Source organism: Terrapene carolina, unplaced genomic scaffold (assembly GCF_002925995.2).
Source record: "Terrapene carolina triunguis isolate 2854851 unplaced genomic scaffold, T_m_triunguis-2.0 Scaffold173, whole genome shotgun sequence".
Classification (NCBI taxonomy): domain Eukaryota; kingdom Metazoa; phylum Chordata; order Testudines; family Emydidae; genus Terrapene; species Terrapene triunguis.
Window position 1 is genome coordinate 1780356 of NW_020664524.1, and position 27074 is coordinate 1807429.

The 27074-nt window shown below is 43.4% G+C and overlaps 1 protein-coding gene across 2 annotated transcripts in view; it reads right to left on the bottom strand.

Moving 5' to 3' along the window:
• HDAC4 (histone deacetylase 4) overlaps nucleotides 1-27074 on the bottom strand; it is a 439152-nt gene that overhangs the window by 361546 nt on the left and 50532 nt on the right. For both annotated transcript variants that reach the window (XM_024194087.3, XM_024194086.3), the window contains exon 2: nucleotides 19858-20107. In XM_024194087.3, coding sequence (XP_024049855.1) covers nucleotides 19858-19879 — 22 coding nt within the window. In that variant the 5' untranslated portion in view covers nucleotides 19880-20107. The remainder of the gene's footprint in view (nucleotides 1-19857; nucleotides 20108-27074) is intronic.

Sequence of the window (27074 nt, forward strand, 5' to 3'; positions counted from 1 at the left end):
TGGGCTCGGATTGTGCCAAGCAAGAGGCCGATGGTGGAGCCCCTTGCGCCTGGTGATATGCCCACGGGGTCCAGAAAGACCAATGCGTAGGGACCTGCGCAGGGTCCTCTGCCCCCTCCTGCCAGTGACCCAAGTCAGCAGCAGCCTGATCCTGAGGAGGGTATGCTGATCATGAAGCCCCGTCAGATGAGCGAGACGCTGATCTCGAGGGCCAGGGCGGTGCCGAACGCGGCTGCATCGGCTCGGTCCGGTACGGTGCCGATCAGTGCCGGTCCGTAGGCGAGCGGTCCCTGCGCGGTGCCAGTGAGCGGTACCGTGATCGAGATAGGTGCCGCTGGCCATGTCGGTGCCAAGATCCGGATCTGGACCGAGATGAAGACGACCGCCTGTAGACGTAGTGCCGGGAGCGGCCCCTCGAACTGGAGCAGCGCTCGTACCGGTGCCGAGAACGTCGTCTAGATTCCGATCGGTGCCGAGATGTAGATCGGTGCCGTGAAGAAGACCTAGGCCATGAGTACGACCGGTGCCGGGGTGAAAGTCGGTGCCGGGACCTGCTCCGAGAGCTGGAGCGGTGCCGCGAGTCCACGCTCAGAGACGGCGGGCGTACCAGGGCAGGCTTGCCCCTGGATTGCACGGTCCGAAGAGCGGGCGGTGCTGCAGGTTGAGACGGCGCCGGCTCCGTGAGAGCGATGAGGTCTTTCGCCGTCGCAAAGGTCTCCGGAGTAGACGGGAGACAGGGCTCCACCACGGACCGAGGCGGTGAGCCAGTCCGCACCGGACTCAACGGCCCTACCCCCAGTGCCGGAGTCAACAGTGTAGAAGATATTTGCATCTTCTGGCGCTCTAGAGGGGGATGCGGCTCTACCACCGGTACCGGGGGAGCCGGTGCCTGTAGGACAGCGGCCTCCTGTGTCTTGCAGGGTCTCTTATGTCCCGGAGACAGGGAACGGCGCCGAGGCGCTTGTGGCGGACACGGTGCCGAGGGAGGACGGTGCCGTGAGGCCTTATCCGCGTCTGCTCGCGGTGTAGTACCGGTAGGTGCCGCAGGGGCGCTGCGCACCGAGGCGCTCGGTGCCGGAACTTGGAGCGCCGAGGGAGGATCTAGGCTAAGTGCCGCCTCCATGAGGAGCTGCTTGAGTCTAAAGTCACGCTCCTTTTTGGTCCTGGGTCTGAAAGCCTTACAGATTTTGCACTTATCTGTCTGGTGGGACTCTCCTAAACACTTCAGACACGAGTCGTGCGGATCTCCCGTTGGCATAGGCTTAGCACAGGACGCGCACGGCTTAAAGCCAGGAGCCTTGGGCATGAGCCCGGCTATGCGCCGGGGGGAAAGAGCCCCCTTAACTCCCGCTAACTATTTACAACTATTTAAAATAATGAACTATTAACAACAATGACTAATCTAAAGAATATACTACAACTGTAACTACAACTATCTATAAGAATTAACAGGATAAGCTAGGGAGAGTGGAGAACAGCTATGCCGCGCTCCACAGTTCCAACGACTGTCAGGGGCGGTAAGAAGGAACTGAGGGGGCGTTGGGTCGGCTGGGGTATATATCCGGCGCCACTCCAGGGGGCTCCACAGCCGACCCACTGGGTGTTGCTAGGGTAGAAAATTTCTCCGACGATCGTGCACGTGGTGCGCGCACACCTAATTGGAATCGATATGAGCAAGCACTCGAAGAAGAACCTCCTGTTTTAGTTACTATCAGTCCCAGTTTAATTCTGAACATCTTTTTGAAGATGATGCCCCAGGTTGTTAATTTTATGCTCAAAGAGAACAGCACACACTTTCCTCTCTCAAAATAAATTAAGAATTATATCAAGCAACTTTGAACTAGTTCAGTCAACTTGAGAGGTTACCATTTCCTAAAAAACAACAGAGGGTCCTGTGGCACCTTTAAGACTAATAGAAGTATTGGAGCATAAGCTTTCATGGGTGAATGCCAGTCTTGCGTCTGATGAAGTGGGCATTCACTCACGAAAGCTTATGCTCCAATACTTCTGTTAGTCTTAAAGGTGCTACAGGACCCTCTGTTGCTTTTTACAGATTCAGACTAACACGGCTACCCCTCTGATACTTGATACCATTTCCTAGTGGTTCATTTCAAACAGAATCAGTACTGTATGGATTTAAAGTTAGTTATTTCAAAACACAGTCACGTCATATTTAAAGATTGACTTAGTTCTTTAGAAAAGCTACATTTGCCTTTTAATCAAGCATCGCACCAAGATGGCAAAGTGGGGTTTAATAAACTGAGCAGTTCATTCACAGTAGATTCCTTGTAATTTCAAAACTTTCAGATCAGAATTATATTTCAATACAAAGGCTTGAGCTATATTTAAAACTTTTATCAGCATGTCGGGGTGTGAAGTAACCCACACCTTGACCAACTTAGCTATGCCGACAAAAGCCCCAACGTAGACATAGCTATGCCAAGAAAAAAGTGCTTGTCAGCTTAGCTAATATTGTTTGGGGAGGGCATGTGCCTACATCAACAGAAAAACTCCTGTCAGTGCCAGCTGCGTCTACACAAGGGGGCTATGCTGGTAGAGGCTCCTTACTGTAGATGTAGCCAAAGTGACACAAGGACATCCAAGATAGAGCAGTAGGAACAGTGTCAAGCCTGAGAGTTACTCTTTCCCTACTTCTCTGTCAAGATTAGAGAGCCATTGCAAATTAAGTCACCTACCTTCCCTCCTTACCGCTTGTTGCCCTTAATGTAGCTGACTGCAAGAGCAGCTCACATCCTGAGCCTGCAGCCCTGTAAACCCACCAGTTAAAAAGTTTTCTTCTCTGCTCACAAGGCAACCAGCTCAGCTGCAGGTGGCACCAGTGGCCACTGCCACTCCCAGACGCATCTAGCCTTCTGTCAAATGGAGAAATGGGCCAGGGGGCAGAGAGGGAAAGAGAAAAAGTGTGAGCAGAAGACAGCTCATAAAAGAGAAAAGATGTTGGGGAAAAGTAGTAGAAAGATAAACAGCAGCAACTGTGCCAATGCTGTATGAATGGACAACAAGGCACCCATTCTGCCAATCCATCTCAACGCAACAGCAACAAAAAATAGCTGCAGACACCAATTTAGCAGCTAAAGCCTGCAAGAGCCTGCAATCAATAAGGACAGCACAGAAAGGTAAAATTTCGAAGATATTAACATGTTCTCTGTTCATCATCATCATCATCCCTGTAACAGGTAAAAAATACTGATCAACTCCATTTTAAAACACCACAACACGTATTCAGCCAATTAATCATTCAACTTCCCAGAAAAGATTACAGAAGAGATGTAGTCATGTGGAGTGAAGCTATCCAAAACTCATTCCATCATTACCAACGGATATCTGTTTAATCTAAATATGTAAATGCACACTATACTCACACCAATAAAAATACTTTTCATTCTTTATAATATATTTATACAGTTGGGCAAGAAGAATGTTCTGCACTTTGAACTTTTGAAAATTCCACTTGACAAATCACAATGGTCTTGCAAATGTACTTCGTATCTATTCAGGCTGTTAAGCAAGAAAGGCCTTTGAACAAAAGGTTCAGTGCTAGAGGCTTCGAGCCGATGATCTCTCATGCTGGTTGGGAAAGTGCAGGCTATGAGGTCCCTGGCTGCCTCGAAGGTCTCCGACATGGAGGGAAGGTCTAAATCCTCCACTTGACCCTGCTCCACTGGCGCTGGACTCAGACCCCTCTGTGGGCCTGGAGTCGACTGTGTTGGCTGTGGTATGGGTGAGGAGGAGTGGCCCGGCACAAGTCACAGTCCTTTGGCAAACCCGCACTCGAGCGGGGGAGTACGCCATCAGTCTTCCTGTGTTTCTTCTGCGTGGCACCAGTGACTGAGAGCGCTGCCGAAACTCTGCCTCTGAGTCAGTTTTCGGTGCCGGGGAGTGTCGGTGCCGAGCGTCTCGGACCTCAGAGTCCTTCCTTTGCATCGCATCTGTAATTGAGGACTGTGCAGCACACCGATGCTAAGAAGCCCAGTGGGGCTCGACTCCGATTGTGGCCACAGGGCTGCCTCCATCAGCAGCAGCTTCAGCCTGTGGCGGGGGGAGAATCCTCTACAGATTTTACACCTGTCCGTTTGGTGGGATTCCCCCAGGCACTTCAGGAAGGACGTGTGCAGGTCTGCCCCTTGGCATCTGGTTTAAACCCCTGGAACCGAGGCATGCCCTGACCCCGGGAGAGGAAAGGGAATGGGGGAGAAACCCGTTAACCAGGATTCAAACTAACATTTATAACTAGCATATTTTAATTATTTACAGATATTAAAGAAAACTACTAGGGGATCACTCAAAACGAGAAAGAAAACGCTCCAATGACTGTCACTGACAGTAAGAAGGAACTGGAAAGGCGGCGGGTCGGCAGGGCCCTATATGCGGCGCCATGAAGGCGTGACTCCAGGGGGCACCTGGGCCAACCCAACAGGTACTGCTAGGGGAAAAACCTTCCGACAACTGTGCATGTGGCACGCACACACCTAATTGGAATCAACATGAGTAAGCATTCGAAGAAGAACTGGGAAGTACCCAGTGGTAAAGCCAATCTCCACAAACAGGAGGGAAACAAACAAGGAAACTGAACCAAGAGAAAACATAGCATGAAGATTTTTTCCCCTTCTTCCTTTACCCACTATATGAAGGGTTTTAGTGAAGGAAAGCCAAGAGAAAGACTATGAATCTTTTTGTCCAAAAGCTTCATCAGATAAAGACAAACATCTATTTTAAAAAGTGACAGAGTCCTGTGGCACCTTATAGACTAACAGACGTATTGGAGCATAAGCTTTCGTCAGACTAACACGGCTACTCCTCTGATATCTATTTTAAAGTGATGGTTAAGAGAAAACACTGAAGACTTGGTAGTCATACAACAAAATTACTTGGGGGGGGGGGGGGGGATGACATTGTGCAACTCATTCTCCTAGTTGTGGAAGAGCTTGGCACAGCTCTTCCTTCAAAACAATTGTTGGGGATTCTTTTACCTTCAAGAGCACTGTGAAGATCAAGTTATTTGAACCCCTTGAAGAGCTCAGATTTGTGGACAGTTTCTAGATTTGGGTGGGAAGTCCATGAACTCCCCTGAATATTCATGCTGTAGAAAGTAAAACCACTCAGGTTGCAGGGGAACAGCCTCAGGTACTGTAGGTCTGAGGCTCCTGAAGTAGAAGTTCCCCCAGTACAGGAAGTTCAAGAATGCTGAACTTACCACATGTACCTGAGAGACTGTGGATGCCGGATCACTAGTTTCTGCTTTAGGAGAATGAGAACTAAATTGAATTAAGTGTCCAATTGGCATCTGCTTAGTCAACTAACCTACAGGCGGCACTTTAGTTCTGTAGGCTCTTTTAATCTTTAGATGCTTATGTTGTGAGTTTCTGAAAGCAAAGACTGTTCTTAATGAGGGCTTGGTAAGCATTCAGCACACAGTGGAACCTACTGTAAAAATAAAAAAAAAGTAAGTAATCAACAAAATTGCCCTTGCTCCTAGAACAGGAGAATTTCCCAGGTTTCATTCAGGATTTTTAACTTGTACTTTCTTATTCCAGACTAGATGTGCGGTATGTCAAAGAAGTCCTATTGTGGCTTTTCATATGAATGGCAACCAAAATCAGAGGGACGCATAAGACGTGAACCACCTTTATAACTGCTTGCAACTCTAGGTTGTTGGTTGTTCTGATAAAACTACCTTGAATTGAATGGCATCTATCTGAGCTCCCTCGATGGTGCAGAAGATAATCTAGTTCCTTATTCTGGAAATTCCACTGATAGATAAAACAGTTTTTAGGTTTCAGAAGTACATCAACACCATGGAACAGCTATCACTTCCAGTTCTGTCTCACAATGTAATTAGAGTCCATGGAGGGCAAATACTTGGCATTCCTAGAAGAATATTTTGAATTTTTTCCCTGGGCAACTGGTGGAGATTCAGTAAGTCTGACAGATGGACCAGATGCTAGGGACAGCTTTAGCATCAATTCAACTGCACCCCCAGGGTGCAAAAACAGGCAAACATATCATTCTCATGACATGCTGCGGAGGGGTGTGCAGGTGCTGGGTGGTGTTGGTGGCCTGTCCTATACAGGAGCATAGACTAGATCTGGTTGTCACTTCTGGCCTTAAACTCGGTGACTAAGAAGAGGTCCCACAGAATCAATGAGAAGAGGACAGTTCAAGAAACTGACCATAACTAGGACTAGCTAAGGCCCTTCCGGAAAGAACGGAGACAACACCACTTGGTTACAGTGGCAGTCAGAGTTGGTAATGGTGGTTGGAGGGAGGGGTCCTGTGCAATGGGTTTTTCCTGCCGCTCTGACATACCAGCCTCTTGGAGACTTTCCTGGACACCATATTTCAACCCAGTCAGAAGAGAAAAAACAGCCAAGGATCATTGGCTTGTTACTTCCAGAATATAAGCTCCAACTACTAAATCTCTATCCCAAACAGCTTAAGGATGTCTGCCACTCTGCCGTACAACATGGGAGAAGGTGTGCTACTGCAAAGCTGGGCATGTGCAAGAGCCTCGCTCACCTTTTCTGTGCCTGCTATGCTGCTGTGTTTTCTCCACCAAAAAAAGTTACAGACCTTCTGTAACTGTTGTTCTTCAAAAACTGTTGCACATGTCCATTCCACTCTAAGTATGTGCACACCATGACCACAGTTGCTGGAATTTTTTCCCCTCAGTGGCTGCCCTGACAGGGCAGCTCAGGCACTCTCTACTGCTGTGCACTTATAGCACCGCTATAAGCGCCCAGCCAACCCTGCGCCCCCTCTCACACTATAATGCTGTGACAAGCTGCAGATCCCTCCAGATCCTGCACCCACACCAACATTCACAGACAAGGACACACCCAGCTGTGTTACATGACTGCTTTCACCAGCCACCCATGAACCAACAGTAGAGAGGCTCCAGCCAGTTCCCCCCAGCTCCCCATCCCAAGACCCCAGAGCTGTACCCTCTTGCCTGGTCAGAAGCCTGACCAGTGTAAGTTTATTACCCAGTCCACCCCCTCTCAGCTTGGAGAGGACATGCACCAAGCAGCATGCTGTTTTAGGTAAAAAAATAAAAAATTTTTTTATATATATTATATAAATAAATATATATATAAAAATAAATAAAACAGATTTATTAACTACAAAAAGATAGATTAAGTGATTATAAGTAATAAGTGTGCAGATCAAAGTAGATTACCTAAGAAATAAAACAAAATCACAATCAGTTCTATTGACTAGACAGGATTTGAATCAAGCAGCGTCTCACCCTGATGGTACAAACAGTTCATCAATGTTCCATACACAGGCCAGGATTCCCTCTTTCCTGCCTGGGACCACCTCCCCAGTCCAAGTCCTCTGTTTTCCAGACGTCTTTCCAGGTGTTGAGTTGTGGGGGAACTGAGGCCAAGTGATGATGTAACTTCCCCCTTTTATAGCTTATTCCACGTGGAGGGAACTTCACTGTCCCAAACAAAACCTCCAGCAGTTAGTGGAAAAGTAGAAGCACAAGATGGAGTCCAGCGTCACATGCCCTTGCATACTTTGATGAGTCATAGCAGGGACCATTACCCATATTCTGGCTAGAATGTTCACAGGAAAGTCCATCAAGTGGGAATAAGCTTCTTCTAAGGCTTATTGTGTTTCTTAATAGGCCACTACCTTGAATGGTTCATCCACAATGTGCTGGCTAGATGGGATGTAAACTACCTTGTGGGTGTTACTGGTAGACAGTCAATATTCATAACTTTAGATATAAAATGATACATGCATACAAAATAGGGTAATCCTATTCAGCACATCATAATTTTTCCACTGATACCTTACATGACGTACTTCATATAAAACATATCCATCATATCACCATGGTAAATATGGGGTTGCCAGGGTGTTGCTTTGGGGTACAGAATGTCACAGACTCCCCAAGCAGTTGAATAGGGAGAGGGATCAGAGTTCATGGATACATTGATTGCAGAATATCTTTACCAAATTTGGCATCATCTCTGGAATGCTAAGTGATGGCATAATGGGAAGAGAACATATGCACCGATAACCAGGTTGCTGCTTTACAAGTGTCCTGAATAGGGATCTACACTACAAATGCTGCTGAGGATGCTTGTGACCTTGTGAAATGAGCACTCAGGTTAGCGGGTGGCAAAATACCTGCCTGACCATAACAAGTACAAATCGATTAAGTGATCCAGGAGGAAATTGTCTTAAGAGATTGGAAGACCCTTCATCATTTCAGCTATAAACAGATGAATGGACTTTCAGAATGGTCTAGTTCTTTCTATGTAGAAAGCTGGGGCTCAACTCTCATCCAGTGAGTGGAAACATTCATTCCTAGTTGCATGCGACTTCAGGTAAAAGACAGGTAATTAGATTGCCTGGTTGCTATGAAACTGTGAAACCAATTTTGGAGGGAAACTGGGGTGAGGATGTAAATACACCTTATCTTTAAAAACGACTGTGCGCAGAGACTCTGATGTGAAGGCACATTCTGGCCAAAGTAATGGCCACTAAGAAAACCACTTTCCAAGAGAGGTATAAGAAGGAGCAAATTGCCAAAGGTTCAAACAGTGGTCCCATAAGTTTTGATAATACCAAGCTCAGGTCCCATGGGAACTGGCTCTCTTATTTGAGGGCATAGCCTTTCTAAGTCTTTGAGGAAGACAGACAGACATGTCATTTGGGAAAAAAAAAAAAACGGACCAGTTATCCACCCAAGGATAGAAAGCTGATATTGCTGCAAGGTGAAACTTGACAGAAGAGATCACTAAGCCTTGCTGTTTCAGGTCCAACAGATATTCAAATATGTCATGTATGGATAAACGTGTGGGTGAGATTCCACATTGGGATGGCCAAACAGAGAATCATTTCCACTTTGAGAGATAAGTGGCCCTGGTGGAGGGCTTTCTACTACCTAGTAGGAGCTGACAAACTTGCTCCGAGCAAGCCTGCTCTCTGGGATTAAGCCCTGGAGCTTCTAGGCATTAGGTGAAGTGAGCTCAGGTTTGGGTGGAGCAGCTGACCATGGTCCTGAGAGATCAGGTCTGGGTACAACGGAAGTGGGATTGGAGCAGAGTGGAGAACCAGTGTTGATGGGGCTATGCTGCGGCTATCAGAATAACCCAGGCCTGGTCCCGCTAGATTTTTAGTGGCATCCTGTGCATGAGCAGGATGTGAGGAAAAAGCATAGTAAAGACATTCCATCCAAGGTAGCAGAAAGGATTCCCTGATAGAACCCACACTGTGGCCACACAGAGCAGAATTGGTGACACTGTTATACTTGTTTGGAAATAGGTCTATCCAAGGAGTCCCCCACTGCTGGAAAATGTCTCTTGCCACATCCAGGCAAAGGGACCACTCATGGCGACTGGAGAAAGACCTGCTGAGGTGATCTGCCAGCTTGTTTTGTGTTCCTGGAAGGTAAGAGGCCTTGGGATTAAGTGGGCTATGCAAAAACTCCCATAGCTGCATCACTTCTTGACAAAGATGGGAAGAGCGAGCTCCTCCTTCCCTGTTGAGATGAAACATGGCAGCAATGTTGTCCATGAGAACAAGTTTCTGTCCATAATGTGGGACGGGAAGGCTGGACAGGCCAGGCAAACCACTCAGTTTCATTCTACATCAGTGTCAAGGAAGTTCCATCAGAGATCAAAGGCCTTGAGTTCTGAGGGGCCCCAGGTGAGCTCCCCACTCCTAGCATTGAAGTGCCTGAGAAGAGGGCATATAAAGGGAACAACCACAGTGTGAGCAGATTCAACCTCCAATTAAGGGAGATGAGAACCGAAGAGGTACCATGAGTACACTGTCCAAATGGTTGTGGTTTAGCAAATATACTGAGGCCAGCCACATCTGGAGGGGTCTGAGGAGCAGCACTGTGTGTTGCATATGAGCATGAGGCCATGTGCCCTAAAAGCCTCATACAATTTCGAGCTGTTGTGATTGGATGATATTTAAGATGGATTATCAGTGGTGCGATTGACTGGAAATGTAAATCTGGAAGGTAGGCCCAGGCCTGAGTCAAGTAACACTGCCCCAATGAACTCTATCCTCTGCACAAGAGTGAGGGCAGACTTTTCTGCATTTATCAAGAGGCCTATGGCCTTGAACATCAGCTGGATGAGTTGAACACTGGACACTACCTAGGCCCTGGACCAGCCCTTGACAAGCCAGTTGTCTCGATAAGGGTAGACATGCACCCCAACCTCTTCAAGAAAGCGGCCACTACCACCATAAATTTCATGAACACCCACAGAGCTGCAGACAGGCCGAATGGGAGGACTGTGAATTGATAGAATGGTTCTGAGAAATCTTCTGTGTCCTTGGTATATCGATATATAAAAATAGGAGTCTTTTAAATCAAGGGTGGCATGCCAATCCCTGGGATCCAGGGAGAGAGATAATGGATGCCAGGGTGACCATGCAGAACTATCTTTTTGAGACAGTTGTTGAGTGGACACATCTAAAATTGGTCTGAGACCTCCGTTGGCTTTCAGGATTAGGAAATAACTGGCATAGAACCCCTTCCCTCTTAAATTTTGCAGAACCTCTTTCATGGCTCCCACCCAAAGGAGAGATTGAATTTCCTGGACCAGAAGTTCTTTGTGAGCAGGGTCCCTCATGAGGGAGAGGGGAGGGAGGGTGGAATGGAGGGGTAGAAAAACTGGAGGGTGTATCCCACTTCCCCTGTGCTCAACGTGCAATCGTCTGTGGTGACATGGGATCACACACTGAGGAAATGGGAAAGGCAGTTTGCAAAACAAAGGAGAAACAAGGTCTGGCATCAAAGGAACTGATACAGCATCCTTGAGCATCCCATCAAAATGCCTGCTTAGAAACCCATGGATGTCAGGGTGGGGCAGGCATCGACATCGAAGTACAAGCAGGTGGTGGCCTACACCTAAAACCCCTGCTTCTCTTTCGCTGCGGATCCTGATTGGCAGCCAGGGCCAAGTAGCGGATGGGCTGTTGAGCCTGTAGTGCTTCCTTGAAGGAGCTGGTATGTACAATCCAAAGGACTTAAGGGTCACCCTGGAGTCTTTTAAACCATAAAGCTTTGCATCGGTCTGTTCTGAAAAGAGCAAAGCTCCTTTGAAAGGTAGGTCCTGAAGGATTTAGTGGACCTCCAGTGGGAGCCCAGAGGACTATAGCAACCAACTTCTGCACATAGCCACTGCAGAAGCCATACACATGGCTGCCAAGTCAGCCACATCCAAAGCAGCTTGCAACATGGCCCTAGTCACATATTTTCCCTCGTCCACCAGCAAAGAGAACACTTGCCTAGCTTCTTATGACAGCAAGTCCTTGCATTTCTGCATGAGTCCCACATATTAAAATCATACCTGCCCAGCAGCACCTACTGCATGAGGTTGTAAATCCCACCCATGCACCCCCGGTGGAATAAACTTTCCTACTGAACAGGTCTAATTTCTTCAAGTCTTTTGACTTTGGGGTTGCACCCTGATGACCCTGCCTTTCTCTCTCAATGGCAGCAGATATCACAAAGGATCCCCGAGGACAGGGGTAGAGAGTGGGGGATGGATGTACAGGAACTCATAACCCTGGTCCTGAACAAAGTACTTTTGTTCAGTCCTTTTTGACGTGGGGGGGGAGGGAGGCAGGGGTCTACCACAAGGTAGTAACAGGGTACATAATAGCCTCACTTAGAGGCAAGGCTTCTTTTGACAGGTCCACAGCAGCTAAAATATCAACTAGACAATGGGAGGCCTCTTTCCCTACCTCTCTGTGTATGTCCAGATTTAAGACCACCCTCTTCAACAACTCTTGGTGAGCCGTATAGTCATCCAGGAGAGGCAACATGCCCCCTTCTGAAACTGCCTCGTCTGGGGAGGCAGAGACCAGCACCAGTGGCGAATGCTGTTCCTCCCTTTCCACCTCAGCAGGATCCCGATGAGCTGGCAAAGTTCAGTACTGGGCTAGGTATTGGGAGTCTGGACCGGGTGCTGCCTGATGGAACAATGCCATCTGCCTTTCCCAGGACATCTAATAGCCCTGGAAACTGGAGGGGAACCACTCTGGGTTCCAAAAGGGCCACTGTGACCTCCTCAGCATGAACTTGATGGTACTCCTGTGCCTGGGTCCAAGAACGGTAGAAATGCTTGGAGGAGTAGCAAGAACGACTCCTCGGACGGAAGTAGTAAGACTCAACCTCCAACTTGGAAGATGACAAGTCTGTCCTTGTTGCATGAGGGACAGGGCTTGAAGCCTGCCAAAAGAGGCATGCCTTGGCACTAGGGAACAGACAAAAAACTCCACTACAACACAAAATTATAGAACTTCATTAAACCTAGCTAAAACTGACTACAACTAAGACCACCACCACTTAAAGAGCTTGCAAAGCAAGGATAGCAGTTCCAGTGACCATCATGGGCAGTAAATAGGAATTGAGGGGCAGCGAGGACAGCTGGTCACTTTATACCAGTACTATAAGTGTGCGTCAGCAGAGAGCGTTCGAGCCGTGCCGATGGATACCACTGAGGGAAAAATTTCTGCCGACTGTGCTCAGGGCGTGCACATACCTAGAGTGGAATGCATATGTTATTCCCGTAGCTGGAGTAGAATAATTTAGGTCAATTTACCCAGGTAGTGAAGACAAGACCTGAGTTAGAGGCAGTAAATTCTCTGAACAGCTCCACTTGCTAGCACTACATTGTAAACTGAGAAAACTTAAAAACGGAGGAGCTTCCATAGTTGGAAAACGAGAAAGAATAATCCAGTTGTAATGGATCATGGAATATCAGGTGCCCAGGAAGGAAAAGAAATATACTCTTCTGAAGTACAGTTCAAAAAGGACAATGATACTTGGACATGCTGTGCTTAGAGTTTAAAAGACTTTTTTTTTTTCCTGTTTATTAAAAGAACATTTTTGCCCCAATACAACTTTTTCAAAAGTTCTTTATTGCCAGAAAATAGGTCACTCATTTAAAACCCATCTTGAGATGCATCTTTAACACAAACTTCTTAGCCTTTAAAAAACAGCATGTAAAATATTTAATTTATGGCATAAAATGCTTTAGAGAGAATAACTGATTAAATAGGAAAGAGGTTCGTATGTATACTGCATGAAACAATGTTCCATGTCTCATTGAACTATGGAATAAAAAAGTAGTGTGGCTTCTTTCACCTGCTCAGATAACATGTCATAAGAAAGTACTTTATTAATCTAGCGGATCACAACGTGTGACTAACTTGTTTTGCCAGTGCTCTGCAATTATGAAGCTTTCTGCTCTGCATATGAAACTGCTCTCACTTGTTTTTAATGATCTTTCTGCAGAACTTTCGTATATGCAACTCATTCTTAAAATTCAATATTCTTAATCAAGCATTTAGTATTTCAGAACTTAAAATTTGCATCTCTGCAAAAGTAGCTTTTAAGAAGCAACATGAATGCAAATGTTACACTCAAAAATTAGCAAGAGAACATTTCATAAACAAAACCCTTCATTGAACATGAAAATATTCATTTCTTTTACAATAAAGTGAATTTAAGACACATACAAATCAGTTGAGTGATTAACTTGAAGTGTTTCTTTTTAAAAGAATCTTTATGGATAATATGTCCCCTAGAACAATCTATGCTGATTAAGGTACCAAACATTAAAAATTAAGGTTCCAGGATTTTTTCTTGGGGGAGGGGGGGGGAGGGAGAGGGGAGAAAGGGAAATCAACTGGAGGGCCAGATAGTTAAACAATGGGCTCTGATATACTAAACATGTGTATTTTAAAACATGTTTCAGAAGTTGGATTAAGGAATGATAGGGGAGACATACCCAAAATACAAGAAGTCTCCTTGAAGTCCACTGAGAATACTGCCATGCAGATTTAATTTATCTAGGTAGTACTTAGACACTACAGCAGCAGTTTGCAAATGGTGGGTTGGGACCCGAAAGTAGGTCATGACCCCCATTTTAATGGGGTCACCACAGCCAGCATTAGATTTGCTGGGACCCAGGGCTGAAGCCCAAGCTCCACCCCTACCCAGAGTGGTGGGGCTCGGGCTCTGGCCCCCTCTACCCTACCCGGGAAGACAGGGCTCGGGATAAGGCTCTCCACCCACCCGGGGTCATGTAGTAATTTTGTTGTAAGAAGGGGGTCGTGGTGCAATGAAGTTTGAGAACCACTGCACTACAGTGATGAAAACTACAGAGGACAGTAAGATAAACAGCCCCCACATAAGGAAAAAAGCTATCTGAAAAGTCTTATATTATATATTCTTGTTTACCTAAAAAGTAGAGTTCCAATCAATCATTCTTATGCCAGCTAACAGCCTTTAGTAAAATAAATACTCAATAGATTGGTAGCAGGATAGATATGTAGAATTATGGATGTATTATTTTCAGGTAAAATATCTGAACAACAGTTTCTTTCACTTACTTTCCTTTCTAAGCCCAGACTTGAAGATTCTGAATTTCATGGCTATCTAAAAGTGTGGAAGAAATGTCACCATCCCAAATAAAGGGATTTGCTGGAGAGCAAATAAGAGTGGAATTTCCAAATATTCTTTCAGTTCTAATTTAAGTTTGCACATAATGAGCAACTAATATGGATCTAAACTTTATTTTTTTTTTTATTTTTTTTAAAAGAAGCAGCTGCAAGTCATCTTTTTGTCACAGGACCAAAGTTCACTAAAGTTGTCACTAACAACACATTCTCCTGCAACCAAGTATTTGCAACCAAACCTGTTGTAACCTATTCTCAACAACATGCTACAACAAGTCTTACTGGAACTAAGGAGCCCCAAGGAAGGATAAAGTCAAAGCACCTTTCTAAGACTTTTCATTTGATACAAGATGACTAAATACTCACTATTCCACTTCTATTAAGAAAAAAAATTAGTAGAATTAAAAAAAAAAAAATCAAAGTTAAGCAAACATAGGTTATAAAGCCCAGTTTGCTACAAGAGTGGAAGTCAGACTCACTAGCCATAGCTTAGAAATTATGTTTCAGTGTCTTGGGAAGCATATTGACAATAGTGCTACAAGCCAATTTAGAACACTTGAAGTAAGACTGAGAGGTAAATACACGATAATGAGGTCCAGTCTAACCTGTTTGCTTAAACAGCTGGTCAAATACCCACAGGAAAGAAAGAAAGGGAAGAAAGAAAGATTTAAATATAGTCTTAGTTGGGAATTGGTCCTGCTTTGAGCAGGGGGTTGGACTAGATGACCTCCTGAGGTCCCTTCCAGCCCTGATATTCTAGGATTCTATGATTCTTTTCCACTAACATAGCAACATGTTACAAAATAATCACTAAATATGTTGGATTCTAAAAGAAGCTGTTTATTACATGAAGACAAGCTTAAACTACAAGGCATGTCACATGTCACTAGATGTGAAATTAGATATGCCTTTGCTCACTTTAATCTTTATGACCCTAAATATTACCTTGATTAGCCTACTTTTCTTAGTTAAATTTTGCAAAAAATCTCAATATGATCTATTTCAGTATTATATAATTCTTCCTACTCCAACTATTTTTTTTCCAGAACATGAGAATAAGCAGCACCATATTTTCCTCCAACAAAACCGAATAGTGTAGGAATTGGTCACAATATCTATGAGCCCTTAAAAAACAAGCTAATTACTGTACTCTAGCAAGGATGTTGTATAATCCAGCAATTGAAGGAGTAGTTATTCCAATTATTTTGCATCCAGCCAATGCACTAAATCTGATGCTCTATCTTCACATCAGTACCGGCACGAGAGCGAGAGTTGGTTCATGGTTTTCACCACATTTATACACAACCTCAGGCGTATATCAGGGATGCAGTCTCGCCCTGGCACTACTCTGTCAAGCTATTGTCTGGATATCAGGACTTGCCACTCCAAATATCAGAATCAAGGTTGGTCAAGGCAAGTTTATAGCCAAGACTATGCCAATGACGCTGCCTTGCTTTAGAGAAGTCAGAATTTCAGCCCCACTTTCCAAGGTCTCCAAGACACCACCCACACTATGGGGTTGAACATCTCATGGCAGAAGACCAAGATCTAGAACGTGGGGGCTAGGCCACTAGAACCCCAAGTGCAGGGGGAGTCAAGTACTGTGGAGAACATGGAGTAGTTCTTCTATCTAGGCTGTAGAGTTCAAATGGTCACAAACCAGACATTTTTTTGATGAAGAGGCCTTGCAACCTCCTGCATAAAGTCCTTGTCTTGCATATGGATGCAAAAACATCTTTGCGCTCAGACAAAGTTCAGGATATACCAAACTAGTGTACTACCTGTATTGCTATATGGGTCAGAAACCTGGACGCTCTTACTTGGAGCGGCAAGAGGCATTCCATATGTGCTGCCAGTGCCAAATCCTGAGAATGTAGTGGTTTGACTTTGTGTGAATGTCAATTTCAGATCTGGCATTCCTTTAGCTGCTCATTATATTGAAAAGCGACATGGCGTACTCTTCAGTCATGTCTCCAGATGGACAAACATCACAGCACACTGTGCTCCCAAACTCTCCAACACGTGAAGAGGAGCAAGCCCTGGCCCTACCTGGTACCACCCACAGGGCTGCCCCACAGATTCATGGATTTGCAGGACTGAGCCAGATTTGGGTACTTCACTACACAAATGCCTGGTGTGACACCATTCACCGTGGTCACTCTGGATGGTGCTACGGTCCTTAGTAGACCATGCATGTTTGATGAATGCTCTTCAACATATTCCCACTCTCCAATATATACCACCTTTTCAAACAAAGTTTTTGATTCATCCATACCACAATCTTATTATAGCCCTGTTTCTACACATCCCAGTTGTGGTAAGTTTGGGGAGGGAAGAAGAAGAGAAAAACCTTCTGTCACTTCATGTTTACCAAAAACCAAGTTTTCAACATCCGCCCAAGTTGAGCCAGAGCCTTCCCTTAGGCTGTGCACATCATTAGTAAAAATTATTTGGAGCAATATAACCAAAACAGATATCAGCCCGAACATCAACTATCTAGAAGCTGTCTTTGGCAAGGTTCAGAAGAATTATCCCAGAAGAATAAATTTCTACCTAACATTACAGAGCATGTTTTAAAAGAAATAAGCAATAAGAATATCCCAATGTAAACCAGAGGAAAATAAGTCATGATTCACCACGGAAGTCTAGCTCAACACTTGGCAAGATAATTGCCTCTCTAGTCAAAATAAAAGGTCAGGATTAAAAATGAGGCAAACTAACACTTGACTGAAGTCAAAATTTCATACTTGACAAGTATTAAGGTAACATGATAGGATCCAAGGCTCAAGATTAAATGGTCCCTTCTAAGAGCTGTATAAAGCATGTACTGAACATCACCCTACACACACAATGGCAAGGTCATTCTCCCTCACACCGCAGATTTTCTTTATTTCCCTAAATACCCTACACCAAAAGAAAAAGGAGCCAGATGAAACTAGAATCATGCCAGCAGAAATGAGGGCTTCAATTGTATCAGTGTGCCCCATGTTTTCTAAGGCACTCTCATGCACGTCAGTAATTACACTCTATATACAACTCCACTTATGTACCAAATACTTAATTTGCAATACATATTCCATGTTTGGAATGACCAAGTTTGGTCATTACTCTGAACATTCATAGAATTTTCAAGTGCTGATTTTTAAAAATAAATAAATCTTTAAGAGATCTTTTAACTCTAAAGCGTTCAGATGGCAAGTGCCAAAACAGTTTAAAGTAACATACAAGCAGTGAGTGGGAGCATGAGTGGGACTCATTTAGGCATATAAGAAAAGCATTTCAGGATAAACTGTGCTAGAATTATTTGTTTGGTGACTGTGAAAGAGTGAAAGTCATAATAAAACAAATACAAATCAAAACTGGCCTTAACTACTTCGCTTTTAGAGGTTTCCAAATGCCCCTCCTCTTAGGAAAGGATTCTTTTCTGTGTCATCAGTAAGGGGCGGAGCCAGGAGTAGCAACTACCTATAAAAATTGATGAAGGCAAGGCTATGGATGCTAATATCTCTAACAGCAGCAGAATTCAGATGAGCTATGGCAAGGGATGGAGAAGTGAGAAGAAGCACCTGTGCTGCTACCCCACCCTCACCAACACTTCTGGTAGCAGCGTGACTAAAGGAGATTCATCCCCTCCCGTTACATCACCGGTAAGTTGCTCCTGGGGAATAAGAAAGGCATTTACTAAGAAGGTCTTCTTTTTCCCTGAAGTTCTCTGAGAAATGTTTCACAGCATCCCACTGATGTGGGAAAGCCCAATAGCCACAGAACTCTTATTCCTGCTTCAAGTGAGAGAGAGAGAGAGAGAGAGAGAGAGATAATATAACTATCCATTAGTTTGGAATACAGTTCATCACACAGCAACTACTCAAACTGGAGTCATTTGTGCAATTTCAGTTTTGCCATGCAAATATTCCAACACAAATTTTGTTTTTAAAAAAGCAAGACCTATATCTAGTCTCCACACTGCATAATGCCAAGTGTAAACTTCAAGAGCTAAAATAAAGAAACTGCTTCTTCTAGTTACCTGCTAACCTCTTATTCAGTTCTGGGCCAAGATTTTCAAAAACAGGAACCTAATTTTAGGCCTTTCCATCCTGATTTAGGCTCCTAAATCAGTGGAGGTGATTCTCAGTATTACTGAGGAAACCACCATATAGTATCTCCCACCTGACTTCCTTGGCTCTACGCCCAGCATCAGAAACATTTAAAAGAATACTATGCCAAGTAATTTAGGCCTAAAATAAAGGTTTTGCAATAAACAAACAAACAAAAAAACAAAAAAGGAAAGATATAAAATCCAACGTAAATTGAAATGCCATATTTTGGGGGTTCTTTCCATTTTTTTGAGAATGGAAGATTAACAAAACATTGTGTTACTGCAGGACAACCTGAAAGCAGAACTGACCAGACTAGTTTCCCTACCCAAATTCAATAAACTCCAAAGAGTCATCCTTTTACCTTAGCTAAACCATATCCCTTCAGAATGTCAAGATTCCCCTATTTATTTTAAACTTATTACAGACTATGCATGAAGTTGGAAAAGTGTAGGTATGTTTCATCTATGTCTATCTGAGGACAAAGTTTCAGAGAGCTACTTGAGCCACTAGCCAGTTTAAACTGTATTAAAAACACCTGTCTCCCTAACACAACAGTTAACTGGGATTTGCTGAATACAGAAAGTCAACAGTAAAATTTAAGCTATAAATTGTTGGATAGGCTCAGGATACCTACAAGTTTTTCCTGCAGAAAATGGTAATATGTAGTTTTATATGAAAATTATTATTTAACCATGGTGCTCTTGACAAAAATACACCAGTGTTACAAAGTTCAAAGATATTTTGGCAGTCAACTTCTAACAGAAGCATTTTTGCTCATTAAAGGGGAAACAGGGTGTTAAGTCACCTAGTTTACTTGTTAAATAATTGATAAGAGAAGCACCAACAGAACCACAATCCCATGGAAACTACAAACCATTTACATACATAGAATACAGTATAATGTATTTAATTCTAAAAGGAATTAAATATGTGAGCAAAACTGAGTTCCTCAGAGAAACAGCTAAAAGGTTTAATGATACATAATTTAACAGATAGAAACCTAAGAGGGAAAAATAATTCCCCACATTCTTGAGTGAGATTTAATATGGATGCAATCAAAATCTCCAGTTTTATTGCAAATTTCATTTTCAGATTAAATATGCTCAAGCAGAGAAGTTAGAAAATAAAAACCTATTGTAACCCCCAAAAATTGTTCATTCAGCACAAAAAGTGAAAGTTCTTCCAACACAACAATAAAAAAAATCCACTTGAAATCAGCAAGATAACACTCATTGTTTTTCTTTTGCCAGCTCTTCTGATTATTTTGTTCCTATATTGAAGGAAATTTTCCCCTTACCTGGATGGCTTTGGGAGCTCATTGCTAGCAATGTCTAGTCCTTTGGAAGGGATTCAAAATGGATCAGTTTCCACACAAGCAACAGCAGCCCTGCAGAGCTCCAATGCTTCACCAATACATAGACATACAGAGAAGGGGGATTAAATCATAAACACCAAATTAAATCCAGGGCAGAATAACATTCTGTTCTGTAAACAAAGTAATCCAATAGGATGGCAGAATATCTTCAAATGGTTTTCAGAATGTGAACCTGTAATTATAAGAAAAAGATTATATTAGAAAAGTATATAACTGCAGAAGTTAAACAATAAACACCACATTGTTTCTTTGGGATAATTTTTAAATTGAGGTACCATTTAAAGGTAAACATACATATGTTCCTGAAAAGAGAGACTTCAAAATGTGTAGAGGTGGTCTTTATTTAGAAGTTTTGTAATTACAGTACAGGAAAAATGCAAATAAATATGAACCATAGTAAGAAAGCATCTCAATGCACATATCTTAAACAAAAGTTTGTTTATTTTTTAATTAATCTGATATTTCAACAGTACTGCAGGAAACCACTTCATTTCCAATAGTTTCCATATTTCAACAGCCACACTCAGCCATATGTATGAGTAGTAACTGCTCTTCATCCATCTGTTCCCATTTGCCTCAACAGAAATCCAAAGATAGATTTCTAAATGGCAGGTCACCATATTCCCCTATGCCAAGTTCTGGGGAAAAATCTTCAGGCATGAAAAATAGGAATAACACAACAACAGCTAATGTTTTCTATAAAGGGGAAAGTAAAATTGGCGAAAAAATAATCAGCTGTTTTCAATCTTCTGCTGAGTCATACATTTGATGAAGACCTAGTATCTGATCTGGTATACCCTCTCAAAAATGCAACTTTACCCCCTGAATATATGGTCTAGCAAGTATGTCCAGTATAATCTTAAAATGCTCCACAGATGGTGCTTCTATCATGCAGCTTGAAAGCTTTCCACCGGGAGATCTTGCTGCGAGGAATTGAGTCCTCATATTTAGCCTGAGTTTTTCCTTTTCATATTTTATTTCTGTTTATCCTATGTATCTATTTATCCTAGTTACAACCCATTGTATCACCCAAAGACATTCTCTCTCTTTCGTATTATACCTTTCAAGCATTTTTAGATAGCTGTCATTAGAGAGTCATACCTATGTAAAGAGCAGGCCTATTTTGTATGAGTACAAGACCTAATATGTATGCAGTTCTATTGGTATAAAGGTGCCTTATATTGGTATAGCTTATTCCTCTTCCCATATAGGAATAAGATGTTCACATATAAACATCTTTATATAGGTAAAACTATCTACATTAAGGAGGTTGTCTTACTTTACCTATACCTGTATAGTTAAAGTGGTTTAGATTATGTTTAGACAAACCCTTAAGTCAACTAAACCTTTATTATTTTAATTTTTATGCACATGTATCAATCTCTTTAATCCCTGCAATCATTGTCATTTTGTTACTTCTTTCTGATAATGAGGTGGCCAGAACTGAAGACGCTACTGCAAATAGTTCCTGCTCTATTAATGAACGTTCCTGCTTTGCAATATAATGCCTCAGCACGTGTGCCCTAAAAGGCTGACCTTTACTGTTACATTGCATTAACAGTCTCTAATTTGCTATTCATCTGCACCAGAGATGTCTCAATGTCAGCTCTTCAAAGTTTCTATGCCTATTTTGAATGTGTTTTGGATTATTTTTCTTTTTATGAATTAGAGGGCATGAAATACCTTGAAAAATGCAATTTCTGGCTCACACTCTAATCCAGTGGTTCTCAACCAGGGGTACACGTACCACTGAGGGTACACAGAGGTCTTCTGGAGGTACATCAACTCATCTAGGGGAGGGGAGGGATAGCTCAGTGGGTTTGAGCAACCCAGGGTTGTGAGTGCAATCCTTGAGGGGGCCACTTAGGGATCTGGGGCAAAAATCAGTACTCGGTCCTGCTAGTGAAGGCAGGGGGCTGGACTCGATGAACTTTCAGGGTCCCTTCCAGTTCTATGAGATAGGTATATCTCCATATATATTTTAAATCTAGACATTTGCCTAGTTCAGTGTTTCTCAACCTGGGGGTTGAGACCCCCAGAGGGTGTCACAGGATTGGGGTGGGGGGGAGGTCGCAAGTCCAGAGTCAGCATTTGGGTGTGGCAAACAGGGCAACTGCCTAGGGCCCCATGCCACAGGGGCTCACGCAAAGCTGAGTTACATGTTTCAACCCTGGGCGGAGTGGCACGAGCTTCAGATGCACTGAAATGTAAGTACAATATTTATATTCCAATCATTTTATTTTATAAATTATATGGTAAAAATGAGAAAGTAAGCAATTTGTCAGTAATCGTGTGCTGTGAAACTTTAGTATTTTTATGTCTAATTTAGTAAGCAAGTAGTTTTTAAGTGAGGTGAAACTTGGGGTACGCAAGACAAATCAGTCTCCTCAAAGGCATAGTCTGGATAGTTTGAGAACCACTGCTCTCATCTCTCCAGGTTTCTGTGATTGTTAGATTTAAAAATACCTTCCACCTCAGCAAAATCTGCAAATTAGAAGAACGCTGTCAGGTCAATTTAGACCCAACATTTAGGTTTCATAAGCACAAGATTTTACAAAAAGAATAAACAATTGTGCATGATGTTTTAACTCAAATGACGACAGTTTTAAATGCCGTGTGTTTGAAGCCTATACACTGGGCTAGCCTAATGATACAGAAGAGCCAGAAAATGGAATTAGCAGATTTTGTCTATTTCCACTGTCTAAATAACAATGAAATGCAGAATGTAAACAACGATAAAGAGTAAAAATTTTATTTTACTTCATCTTAAATGAGCTAAAGTTTACCTTAGTAAGGATTCTTTTAAAATGATGTTCACTCACTCTTCCAGAGTAACAAAGACATAGAAAAGATTAGACCAAATCAGATTTTTGCAGCATACCAGTAGACACTTCCCAGTAACCTCACCCCTCAATTTGCCACTCTGCTGTTTACCTTTATTTTCATCCCATTTTCAACACATTCCCACTCCACCTACCCCAGTTGTTCAAGACACCTCTATGGCAGTCCTCATATGCCACCTCATAGTCCTCATATGCCAGTCTAAGTTTTGCAAGCGTCTCACAAAATATATCAAACACTTTATTAGAAGATATTGCATATGCCATGTTCCTTTCACTAATACTGTACACATCAAAATGCAATCAAGTTTTTCCAACAAAGTTGCTTTGTAAAGAAGTGAAGCTTGTTTTGTTCACAATTTAATCATCCTCTATATGTTTAGAGTCTCAATAGTTATTCTATGTTTTACTAGGGACAGAAGTTACGTTGATTTCTAAAATACTCCTTTCCTATATTCTAAGTGCATGTACAAGCAGCATGCTCAAGTGCTAACGGAATACCCCCTCCCGCCCCCAGTCTGATTTAGTGGACCCACAATTTCTAGGATCACACACTCTGAGTCAAAACACACACCCCCGCCCTGCCCCCCATTCCTCTGGTACCTCCCTTGTTTTCAAACATCTTTGAAACAGGAAGATATCAGAGGACTAGATGAACACCTGCTTCAGGCTATTTCTAAGAGGATAAGTCCAACACAGTTCTACAGCAGGTCACACTAACAAACGTCCTTACTTGATAAATTACATCTTTACCTGTCAATCTAGTCTTTTTATCTTTTATTTTGAAGATATTAGCTGAATGGGATCCATTGAACACAAGAAATGCTGGTGACAATTTCCATGTTCCTGCTAATTAGAACCTTGAAGTTTAGTGCACTAATTATGGGGAACTGAGTATAGGAAAAATAAGATTTGACCTTTAAGATATATTCATCAATTCATTCATTTTTGATCTATCTAGTTAAATTATATTTATTTTTTCTGTGACATGGTCACTTCAGGTTTGCAAATTGAGAAGTCAGTCAATTGAGGTTACAAGCTCTAGGTAAGAAAATTATCAATGGCTCTAGGTCACTGACATTGATAGCTACATCTACCAAAATATAGTCACCTAGTTTTCCATACAATTATAGAACATTACCATCCCAGTCACAATTGCTTTACATCATTACTGTGACCATCTCCTTATGAAATCTAGTTGTGATCATGAGATGTTACTTTTTCACCTCAGGTGAAGACCAGCTTTATCTTGCTTTGGGTCCATTATAGTTTTGTTTTCTTCATAAGTGCCCCTACAGTGTTACACATTCTTGTGGAAATTTTCACATTCAGCAGAAGTTTTACTGATTTAAAAAAAACTTCTCTTGGGACACTGTAATGGGATATTCACCCCACACTTACCCTGAAAGGGTTCATGCAGATTGAGAAGGGGCTAATTAACCCAACAGGTCACAGCTGAGGGGAATCAGGTGGCCAAGCCCCTGACTGAGTGAGGGGGCCCAGCTGAGAAGGAAGGAGCTGGGTTAGGGCTAGAGAGGCAGGAAATTGGGAGCACAGGGGGGGCTGCTGGGAAAGTCTGCCATCACTCCCTGGGAGAAGGGAGGTGCATTTGGACTGACATACCCGGGGAAGCCAGGAAGGTAGGACAGGGCTTAGGGCAGGGGTGGCCAACCTTTGGCTCCGGAGCCACATGTGGCTCTTCAGAAGTTAATATGCGGCTCCTTGTACAGGGCTGGAGCTACAGGCGCCAACTTTTCAATGTGCTGGGGGGGGGGGGCTCACTGTTCAACCCCTGGCTCTGCCACAGGCCCTGCCCCCACTCCACCCCTTCCCACCCCCTCCCCTGAGCCTGTCGTGACCTTGCTCTCCCTGCTCACCCCCAGAGCCTCCTGCATGCCATGAAACAGCTGATCGGGAGGCGCTGATCAGTGGGGCTGCCCGTGGGCGGGAGGCACTGGGAGCGGGAGGTGGGGGGGCGCTGATGGGGGGCTGCTGACATATTACTGTGGCTCTTTGGCAATGTACACTGGTAAATTCTGGCTCCTTCTCAGGCTCAGGTTGGCCACCCCTGGCTTAAGGAAAGGCAGTAAGATCTAGAAGGGAACTGACCTTGACTGCTGGCTAGAGGGTCCCTGAGCCAGAACCCGGAGTAGAGGGCAGGCCCGGGTTCCCTGCCAGCCACTGAGGGAGTGCCACTATGAGGAAGTAAATAGGAAGACTACCTGAGTCTATTTATGGGAAGAGACTTTCCAATCCCCAAAGGGGAAATCTTTGGTGACCTGCCTGGAGGGCCCAGTCATGAAAAGGCAGCAACAGGTCATGGAGCAAGAGAAGGGCCGCAGATGCAGAAAGGTAAAGAGACAGCATGCAACTGTGGGAGGAGGCATTGACCTGGACAGTTATTCCCCAGAACGGCCAGGAGGAAGCACCATCCTATCGGTGAGTGGAGCACCAGTCACACATAGGCAGCTCATACAACATTACTTTTTTCATTTTTCCCAACCAGATACTACACAGTTGCTTTGGGTGTTTTGGATAGTTCAGATAGCCAGTCTGGCATAAATCGAACTATTTATTGGAAGTGTGATAGCGACCCAAGATCCCAATCAGAATTCCATTCCACCCCAGGAGCGAACATGTAGGTTGAGTGTAGACAGTAGTACAAGCTACAACCAGAGCAAGCAGGGTGATGGTAGACACAGGCCATGTTACTTCCAGTATGCAGTGTTCCTGTAGCCATGTTCGTCCCAGGATTAGAGAGAAAAAGTAGGTGAGGTACTCTCTTTTATTGGACCAATCTCTGTTGGCGAGAGAAGATTTTTAGCTTACACAGAGCTCTTCTTCAGGTCTGGGAAATATACGCAGAGTGTCACAGCAAAATACAAGGTGGAACAGATTGTTTAGGATAAGTAGTTAACAATCTGTTCCATCTTGTATTTAGCTGTGTTAGTTCCAGATTTGACAAAGTAGTTTAAACATATATATTCTCTCTCTCTCCAAGGTTGTATACACACACAATGTAGGGGGTTTTGGAGGGCACTAGAAGTTTAAATTAAGATTCTTATTAAATGTTAATTTTTTTGTTTTAAAAGGAAACAATCACTCCTGCCTAATGATGTTGTCAGTTTCTTGTTCTGCAACATTGTTAAAGCAATAGGAAGCATAGCAGACACTTGTTTCAGTAGCAGAGCAAACAGAGCTAAAGAGTAGATGAGTTCTCCTGTGTCTGTGTAGATTAAGGAGGGAGGCTGTGCTACAATGACTCTTCCAATTTCACCTTTTAGACAGCAGGAACTGGGTTGGGCTTTGCCTTAGCCTGGGATGGCAGACCTATCAAGTGGTATTTTGTCCATGAAAAAGATTCTTACTGAATTATTTCACTCTTCAGTATCATTTGCCTTTTAAAAAGGATCAATTTGCTTTAAGAACCACAGCTTTCTCAAAACACAATATGAAACCAAAAAGCAAGCCACTAAAGTACAGAAACATTATTTGCCATAACTTAGAAAGTGTGTTATTAGGGGGTTGTCTATGAGAAGCATTTGTGCGTTAGAAAGCAGGCCCTTATAATAGCACAGTATGCAACACTCTCTCATATAAGAGGAAATCCTTTAGGCTGGTATGGACTGTTGTGTGGACCATGGTCATCTACACTGAGGCAGCTCACTGATGGGAAGTCTTGGCACCAAACTCCCCCATCTAAAAATTGGTAAATGCATCAAAGCTCCAACAGACTTTGCCTTATAAAAAACTAAATGCTGGCATTTTTCTAACATTTACAAGGGCAAGAAACAACTGATTTCCTGCCATAGGAAGACATTTATAGGTAAGGAAGTATTAACTACTCTCATTCATAGGGTACGTCTACATTACCTGCCGGATCGGTGGGTAGTGATCGATCTATCGCGTCTAATATAGATGCGAAAAATGGATCCCCGATCGCTCTGCTGTCGACTCCTGTACTCCACCGCGGCGAGAGGCAGAAGCGGAGTCGACGGGGGAGCGGTGGCAGTCGACCCTGCGCTGTGAGGACGCAAGGTAAGTTGACCTAAGATACGTCGACTTCAGCTACGCTATTCTCGTAGCTGAAATTGTGCATCTTAGGTCGATCCCCCCAGTGTAGACCAGGCCATAGTCAATCCTTTAGTCTAGAATGAGCAATTTAAGCATTAAAAAGCAGTCCAAACAGTAGTACAAGATAGTAGTACAATATTCCTTTTTGTCCAAGCACTAAAAACAGATCTTATGGAATGTGCTCTCAAACTCAAGAGGAGAATATCCTCAGCCTTCCCATAGGAC